This window comes from Athene cunicularia (assembly GCF_003259725.1).
Source record: "Athene cunicularia isolate RWA chromosome 10 unlocalized genomic scaffold, athCun1 chr10_part1, whole genome shotgun sequence".
Classification (NCBI taxonomy): domain Eukaryota; kingdom Metazoa; phylum Chordata; class Aves; order Strigiformes; family Strigidae; genus Athene; species Athene cunicularia.
The window spans coordinates 16,138,999-16,147,905 of NW_020799112.1; the positions used below are offsets into that span (position 1 = coordinate 16,138,999).

Consider the following 8,907-nt stretch of genomic DNA (forward strand, 5'->3'; position numbering starts at 1 on the left):
GAGGCAGTGCTGTGGTGCTCCCATCATGGGAGTATGTATGCGCTTTTTTTTTTCTGTTTTTACCAGTGAGCTGCAATTGCTCTGTCTCCCAAGCAAGCTGTGCTGTTGTGTTTGCACTGGCCTGATGGTTGTAGGGATCACACGTGGTTTCCTTGGGATGGCTCCAGGTGCTTCCCGGCCCCGCAGAGAGCACTGCACAGTAAGGAGCCAAAGGCAGCAGAGAGGTGCCTTTTGCTCTCCCTCTGGGCTCTTGCACAAGGCTGGCACAGCCTCAGGCTGGGTCTTGCCATGCGTGAACTAGCTGTGCTGCTGAGGCCAGAGAAAACAGATTTAACCCCAGTTGCCTCTGCCCAGACAGGCCCCATCCTCTACACAGCCTCGGAGCCAATGTCGTGTTTAGTTTGAGCCTGAGCCAGCGCCCTGATGAATGCGGCTCCTGTCAGCACCCTCCACCTCGGCTGGCTTCGGGTGGGGGTCAGGTCTTCTGACTGATGAAAGGCGCCCGTGTGTAGCTGCAGAGCTGGGAGGGAGGGAGGAGGGACAGGGCACGCTGCAGGGCCAGGTTGACAAGAAGGTAACCTGGGCAGAGACCAGCAGCTTGCTCCTCTCCAAGGCCTACAGCTGGCCAAGGGAGGAGAAGGTGGTCTGGAAACAGGTACCCGATCAGCTCCTTGGAGGTGATGTCTGGTCCATAAACCAGAACAGACTGCTTGCCTGGGACACAGCTACTTCTGTAGAAGAGGGATCTTCTTCCCTCCCACCATCCCAGTCCTGCTGACTCCATGCTAGCGAGGGCTAATTAGCATTAGCATCAGGCACAGCTCTGTTTGCTGGGCAAAGACCCTCCTCAGCCATCAGTGGGTTTTGGTGGGGCTTCCCTGACTGAGCTCCCTTTCATGACGCAGTTCTAGGAGAAATAGCTGTGCTGAGGCTTTTGAAGGATTTAGAAGGTATATTCTGCTTGTCTTTTGCTGTCTGCAGTTAAAATCCATCTCCCAGTCTTAGTGGCTGCTGCAGCCTCTGTTCCTCCTCCCTGCCTGCGTGGCTGAGCAGGAATTGGGCAGAGCCAGCTCCACATGGGGCCCTGATTGGGTTCTTGTTAGTATCTTTTGGGCTGTTTTCTCTTTGCTGATTAGAGCAGATGACTGGGAATTGGGGGTCCTTGCCCAGCCGGGGTGGGGCTTGTTCTGATATGGAGGGAGGATGGTGGTGTCTGGTTCCTTGGTCCCTGTGCCAAAGGGCAGTCAGCGATGAGGGGACAGCACGGACATTCCTGACCTCCTTAGAACCAGCAGCACAGCCAGGGCCCAAAAAGCTGCACCTCCATTCCTTGTCACGTGGAACCCCAGAGCTCTGCTGTTAAACACTTTATTTTCCCCTTGCTGTAGCCCTCCCTTCCCAGAGCAGACACTCTCCTTGTCCTCCCACCTCAGCTTCAGGGCATGCTGCCGGAGAGGGCTCGTGGCCTCCTTTCTCTGCTGGCTCCCAAGGGAAGAATGCTCTGCTCTGGAGGGACAGGGCTGCCAGGCAGCCCGCTGCCAGGTTTGGGGAGGGGGGGGACAGGCACAGAGCAACACACCCAGAGCGCCTCATCATGAGCAGTCATTCAACCAATGCTACAGTAAGGAGGTGGTTGGGGTTAGAGGGCCACCTCTGATCCTATTTTTTACAGGGGATGGGGAGCAGACTCCGGTTTAGAGAGCCGTGTCTTCAGCCTCGATGCGGGGCCCAAAGAGCTTCTCTGCAGTTACTTTGCCATCGTACTTGGGCAGGGTGCCACCAAAGTCTGCTGGCAAGATGTCAGCATCAATCTCCTGGTAGAAGGACTCCAGCTCCTCCCCGTGCACAAAGACCTGGTGGGACATGAGAATGACCCTCAGCAGAGGACCTGGGCAACCCTTCCCAGCCACTGTTTCCCCCAGGGACGCACCTCTGCCTCCAGGTCCCTTTCCCACACTCACCCTCTCCAGCAGTTTGCTCTTCAGGAACGGTTTGACCACGTTGTAGGTGGTCGTGAAGTACCAGGGCTGGTGGATGAAGTGGACGGCCTTGAACCGCGCTGGGAAGGAGTCCTAGGATCCCAAACCCAGACACAGATGGTTACAAAGGGTGCTGGCAATGCGGAGCCAGGCAGGGAGCAGTGGACACCCTGGCACTGTCACAGCTCCCCTCACCCCATCTCCCCTTCTCTCTTTGATAGCCCCTTTTTTGCTCTGACCCAGAGGATCGGCTGTCCCAACCCCAGGAGCACCAGGGAAGCTGATGAGCCTCACAGATGGTTCATTGCTCCCACTCCATAAGAAAGACCCTTTCACTGCTGTCCTCCTTCCCTGGGGAGAGATGAGTGTCTTTGTCCTCTAAGGGCAGAACTCCTGGAGAGAGTAGCTGAGAGAGTAGCGAGGAAAGGCCTCCAGCCATGCTGTAGGATGCTGCAAGGAGTGGTGGTACTGCTTCTGGTTGGCCATTTGAGAGGGCAGGAAACTGGGGCTAGAAAAATAGAATCCATCTTGCAGGATTCAGCCAATTAGCTGGCAAGGGCAGGAGCATGTGCCAGGGAATGGCCTCTCCACAATGATTTCTTACGGTGGCAGTATGGTGGCAATCCCAAACCCTGCTAGCCCTGCCTTCATCTTTCCCTGAGCTCTCTGCTCCCCCAGGGCCTGCCCTGCCACTGCTGGGCACAGGCTTTGCCACCTCACCTGCAGCATGTCCACCATCTTCTTGAGCTCAGAGGGTTTGATCCCTGATGCCTGCTGCATGGTGAAGCCCTTGAAGTTCTCAATGATGCAGAACCCATTGATTTGGGTCTCATCATTTTCCAGCAGCTTCTCCAAGATAACACAATAGGCACGAAGGATCTGATGGGGAAGAGACAGCAGGGTCTGGTATTAGGTCTCACCTCCCATAGACCCCAGGAGATTCCCAGGAAGAGTCCCATGGGAGCTTGCCAGAGCCAGCCCCAGGACTTCAGAGCAGGGAGGGCATGTCGGGGGATGCTCAATAACCACCACATTCCCCTTTCAAGCTAGGCAAAGGTGGGCACATCTCAGATCTGGACCAAGGATATGTTGCCACCAAATTCAGGCATGAGCAGAAAACAGAACTTGGATAACTTGTGAGTTACATGCTTGGAGACCTCTTCACCAAGAAGCCCTTTCTGTGCCCTATGCCTGTTTCCTCTTCTCCCCTGAAGGTTCCTCCTTTCTAGAGCACCTGGATTTAATAGCGTGGTGCCTTTCTTCACCTTGTGTTACCTGGGCTGGGGGATGCACACACAAATTTGGTTTGCAGTTTGCACTGCATCACGGGGAAGGAAGGGGAACACTTTGGGATGGGTCATGCTCTCTCAGGCTCCCTGGAAGGATAAATTCCAAGGGCTGAAGATTTGCTTCAACTTGAACAACTGGAGACTGTGTGGACATATGCATATGTGAGTGGAAGGGGTGCTGCGCTCAGACGTGCCAAGCAGGACAAGCCCAGGAGTGGGATCACAGTGCTCTGGGAACAACAGCGGAGCTGGTCTGACCTCGTCGAAGGTGATCTCCTCGTAATCCCAGTTCTCGATGTTGAAGAGCATCACCACCCGGCCGTACTTGTCTCTGCTGGCCAGGATGCCGGGGTAGCCAGCTTCGATGGTGCTGCGCACAGCCTCGGGGGACAGGTTGTCGAAGAGCTCGGGGTACAGCTGGCGGAAGTTCACGTAGCCTGGAGAAAGGCAGAAGTGGGGGAGGACAACGGCTGCTCGCCTGGCCTTGGGGAGCTGGGGGAGTCGCCAGAGATGGGATGGACTGGCAATGGTGAGACCTTGGTCCTGAGCCCAAGAGCTACGGACCACCTGTGTCTGGGGACCACACAGGTCAGGTCTCTTCCGGCAAACGTGGGAAAAAGGAGCTCAGCAGCAGACCAGCCCCAGCCCCAGCATGCTCGGTGTTATTCTCCCCATGCCAGGGTCTTCCCACACCTGCCTTCCTTCCAACACCTCAATGAGCAGATAAAACTCATTTCTCCCCTCATTTCTCTTCTCCTTTTCCTCCCCATTTGGGTGACATCCTCCAGCTCCCCTCCCTTGGCACCCTGCGGCACAAAATAAGGAATCTCGTCCTGGGAAAATGCAGACGAACAAAACCTCTCGTCTGGGAGCCAGCACTAATAATTACAGCTCATTATCCCCCAGACCAACACAAAGAAGAGTGGAGACAGAGCCAGGCAGGTCCCCGCCGGCAGCCACCCCCCAGGCTGCCCTTCTGCTCCCCCTCCATCCCTACAGGTCACCCCCAGTCAGGGAGTGGGTGCCAAGCCCCCTAACATGCTCCCAGCCCTCGAGGGGTGCCAGGGGTGCTGAGCCCACCAGACACTGTGCCCAGAAGCATCAGGGTGGGTGCAGGATTGGCTTCTCACAGAGTTACAGAGGCACGTATAGGGTGTGCATAGGGTATGGGCTTCTCGAGGGGATGCAGCCCAAACCAGCTGGGTTTGCTGTACAAATGAAGCAGCCTGCCACCGCCAAATGCATTTGGTTGGGTTTTTTTTTCCATTTTGTCTGGTAAATTAGCAAGGAATGGGAATGTCCTGGCTTTGTGGGATTCCTTGCATCACCCTCATTTACTTCCTTCCCCATCCCAACCCTTTCCCCTGCATTTTTGAGCCTCCAGCCTTGCCTTTTTCTCTTTATCCTCTCTCCCCATCTCCTTCCCATGCTAGGGTCCTGCTCTGCCAGCACAGGGGGTTGTAACCTAGACCGAGGGGTTAGAAGGCTCCAGCATGGGGCTGGGAGAAGCCAGGGAGACAGATAAGCCTGTCCTCATCTGCTGTCACAGCACAGGACCCCTCCCCACCTTTCAGCAGGTCGTAGGCCCTGTGGATGTCGAACTTGCGGGCACGAATGAAGCGGAGGAAGAAGGAGTCGTCCATCCCCTGCGCCTTTTCGGCCACCGCCTTGCACACCTCCTCGCCACCCGCCCGCTCCTGCACCAGCTCCCGCAGCTCCTTCACCGCCGCCTCCCTCTGCTCCTCCGTCTCGTTCAGCTCATCCTTTGCCTGGGGGGGAAAAGGGGAGCAGGCATGGTTCAGTGAGACTCCCTGTGCACCCCAAAACACCCCAGGGGTCATTTAGGCACCCAAAAGGCGGGTGGGGTGCAGTGATGCTCACTGCAGCATACTGTGCAGGGAGGGCAGGGTCACCCAGGTCCTCTGCTCAGAGACCCTGCGCATCCCCCCCACAACACAAGAGCCCATTGAAGGTCTCCTCTGGCCCCCAGAAAGGAGCAGGTTCCCTGAGCTGCACCTGCCCCCAACTCCCTGCAGCCACCCTCACCTTCTGCAGGGTGTGCGGGGGGATCTTCTCGCACCTCCCGAAGACGGGGCCGTGGTCCTTGGTGGTAAGGCGCTCCAGCTTGGTGCGCAGGGCCTGCTCCTCCTCCGAGACGATGCGGAAGGTGCCCGTCTGGGGGTGAGGAGAGGATGTGGGGTTTCCCCAGCCATTCCCCCAACTCCAGGCCCCACCACAGGTCCTCTGGGATGGGGGGCTATAGGGAAGGGCAGAGCCTCCATGCCTGCACCCGAGGGGGTGGGAGAGCAGCCGGGGAGATGAGGGGTGTGTGAGGTGCACCCCGTCCCAGCGCCACAGGGGGGATACTCAGAGCTCTGGGGAGGGGGTAGTGCAGGGACAATACTCACAACTGCAGACATGTCGTCTTCTGTCTGCTGTCAGCCACAGGACACTGGGAGAGGGAGGGAGGATTCAGCAGCAGTGGGGATCCCAATGGCCTCCGCAGCCCCCCAGTGCCCCATCCCCTGCCCCTCTTGCTCAGTCAGGGGCTCCCAACCACCATCTCTATCACATACTGCCTGTGTCTGCCTACCTGCAAGAGGTTGAGCAGCTTTGAGAAACACCAGGGATGTTTGAAAAAGCAGCTTAAAAATGTGGGTATTGATCATCTGAAACCTTCATCTTTTTTTTTCCAGGTCTGCCTTTCCGTCAGTGGTTGGGAGCATGTCGTGGGGACCCCCAACCCCATGCGCTCATCCAGTGCCATTTCATCTCAGACCATCCTCATATGGGCAGAGGCAAGCGCCCAGCTTTGGCCAGGTGGGCAGCTAGCTCGTGCTTTTGCTGCCTTTTATTTCTACTGCCCCATTATCCCAAGGTGTTTCCCAAATGCTCGAATGCCTGTTGCTCCAGGCCATTGCTCATCACCAGCTACAAGGTTGGATCACCAGCCTCTTGGCATCTTTGTGACACAGTCTGGGTGAAACACCTTGTTTCCATGCATGAGGCGGAGGAAGCCTGCCTTCACCCTCCCTTCAGTGCCCGACCCTGCCCCTGAACGGCTGTAGCACCAACTGTCAGCCCATGCTGTGCGAGGGATTCTTGGCCGCAGCTCAATCACTTCCCAGGAGCATCCTCTTCCCCACCAGCTCCCAGGGAAGGAATGGGCATCCCCTTTTTCCAGCCGCTTTTCCAAGCAATCCCAGCCTTAGAGTCTTCAAGTTAAGGGAGGGCTGGATGGTGGTCTCTGATGCAGTTATTTCGGGTGAGAAAAGCCCCAGATACTCACCAGGGAGAGGAAAAGCTGAACCGTCTGCAGAGGGTCAGTGCACGGGCCGAGACGGATGCACGGACAATGAGGCCGGAGTAGAGCAGGAAGAAAGCTGGGTGAAAGCTTTGTAGAGTCACCGGGTTGGGATTAGACCGTCACAAGGCATCAACTCACTGCAGCTTTGTAATTAATTCAGCACAACCCAGGCAAGAAACCCCATTAAAACATTACAAAAGGCAGCTGAGGAGAGGGTAGGAGGGAGTTGGGGCTCCACCGGCCAGCCAGAGCGTGCGTGGAGGGGCGGGCTGGGATGCCGGACCCGATTAACAAGTATAAAAGCTTCTCGTTGTGTAACTCGCTCATTAGCACGGAGCAGGGGCAGAGGCAGGTGGTGGGCAGCCTGCCATCCCGGCCCGCTCCCCTGGGGCGAGGAGGCCAGGTCTCTTCCCCGGTTTCTGCCCCGAAAAGCCTGGCGAGCTCCCACTGTGAATGTGGCCACATGGGCAGGGTCTGGCTGTGGGGATGGGTCCACAGCAGAGGATGCTCCTGGTACTGGTCCCACCTGGGGCTCTCCAACTCCTCCCCAGTGAGGCCACCCAAACCAGCATGGGGCCCCTTTTAGCTTTTAAAATAAAAAAATAGTCAGATACTTATTTTTACAATGCCCCCAAGTGATGGTTGCCTGCTTGGAGCTTTGGGAACTGGAACCCAGTCCCCACATGGGGTGATGCTGTGGACCTGCAAGGGGGGGAAGCCCTGGGATGCCACAGGGACTGTGCTGAGCCCACTCGTGGGTGCAGCAGGACAGCAAAACAAGGGGTTTGGGGACATCCACATCCCAGCATGCTGAAGCCCCATGAGTCAGAGGAGCCCTTGCAGCCTTAACTCTTTTTGGGTACAGGATCGCAGGAGCTGGGTGAGGATGGGGCTCTGCATGGGTCCTTCCCCAAGCCCAGGAGAGGATGTCAGCCAGGCTATTACTGCGATGGGGACTTTGGGGAGGTGGCAGGGCCAGGCTAAGCACCAGAGCAGAACTGAAAGGGCTTACACAAGGCATGTTTTGTAATGCCACTGGGATTTATGGATTTCATTTCCACAGGGCTGGCCTGCAAACAGAGTCAAGACCCCGCTGTAAGGGAGGGAGGAGGAGGAGGAAGGCACAAGACACCAGATGAAGAGCAGGGGCGAGTGGGGGAGGAAAACCAGGACCTGCGCCAAATTCTTGAGTGATGCCGCCATGACCAGGGGTACCACATGCTGCTCTCCACTGAAGACCTCCCCATCCCCTTCCCATGCCAGCCCTGGTGCAAGGCTCAGCTCCCTTCTACAGCTCCTTGGATGTTTTTCTGCAGCCCAGTGAGCAAGAGGGTGTGTGACAGGGAGACATCATCAGCGTGGGGGCTCCTGAACAGACCCAATGGCCCTGCATGGGGGTGGCAGAGGGGACCTGCACTCCCCTGAGCACCTGGGCATCCTGGCCATGATGTTCATCGCAGATTAAATCGTTCTTCAGACTCACACACAACCCCTGGCTTCACCAACTGGGTGCTTTGTCCCAGGAAAAAGGTCTTAGGAAGGGGTGGCAGCCCCAAGAAGGACCTACCCCAAGGTGTTGTGGCTGGATCCCTTAGGGAAACTTTTGGCCAGATCCAGTTATCCCATTCCCCATGGTCCCTGGCCCTGGGTGAACCCGCTCCCCCTTACTCAGCAGCATCAGCTTCCACTCCCTGTGAGCACGGGACTTGTGAAAGCTCCCATGCTGTGCTGGCACCGGATCCTCCAGCTAAATCCCACTGCTTAAAGGCGAGCTAAAGCTCCTCGTGCCCCTCGGAATTAAGGGGTTTACTCGAAGGGATCCGCACCCCACGTGGGTAACACTCGCAGGGGCTGGGTGCTGCTGCTGCTGCCGAGTGGCCCTGAATGGGCATTTTGTGCCCTGTGCCCCAGTTCCCCCCAGCTGCCTGCCCCATGTGCCTGCACCCCACGCTGCCTGCACTCCACACCACCCTGCACCCCGTGCTGCATCCCAAACACCCCACTCTGCACCCCACATCACCCTGCACGCCACGCTACCCTGGACCCCATTATGTGCACCCCACACCACTCTGCACCCCATGTGCCTGCACCCCACGCTGCCCTGCGTCCATGTGTGTGCACCCCACGCTGCTCTACACTCCACGTGTATGCACCCCACGTTCACCCCATGCTGCCCTGCACCCCACACTGCCCTGCGTCCATGTGTGTGCACCCCACGTCTGTACACCCCACGTGCGTGCACCCCACGTTCACCCCATGCTGCCCTGCACCCCACACTGCCCTGCGTCCATGTGTGTGCACCCCACGTCTGTACACCCCACGTGCGTGCACC

The 8,907-nt window shown here is 57.5% G+C and overlaps 1 protein-coding gene across 1 annotated transcript; it reads right to left on the reverse strand.

The window, feature by feature from the left end:
* Nucleotides 1-1,352: 1,352 nt before the first annotated feature.
* On the reverse strand, nt 1,353-6,836 carry RLBP1 (retinaldehyde binding protein 1). Its single transcript, XM_026856273.1, has 8 exons — nt 6,558-6,836; nt 5,677-5,720; nt 5,315-5,443; nt 4,836-5,037; nt 3,527-3,705; nt 2,700-2,858; nt 1,962-2,072; nt 1,353-1,853 (listed from the first exon to the last, which is right to left on the reverse strand). Exons 2-8 carry the CDS (start codon nt 5,686-5,688, stop codon nt 1,695-1,697), a joined length of 951 nt encoding a protein of 316 aa, XP_026712074.1. The 5' UTR covers nt 5,689-5,720; nt 6,558-6,836; the 3' UTR covers nt 1,353-1,694.
* Between the last annotated feature and the right edge of the window lie 2,071 nt (nt 6,837-8,907).

What these genes read in the sequence shown, in the direction of transcription:
- RLBP1 (XM_026856273.1), bottom strand. An exon ending in AGATGGTGGACATGCTGCAG is followed by an intron (nt 2,073 to 2,699) that starts GTGAGGTGGCAA and finishes TTGGGATCCTAG; the next exon opens with GACTCCTTCCCAGCGCGGTT. An exon ending in AGAGCAAACTGCTGGAGAGG is followed by an intron (nt 1,854 to 1,961) that starts GTGAGTGTGGGA and finishes ATGTCCCACCAG; the next exon opens with GTCTTTGTGCACGGGGAGGA.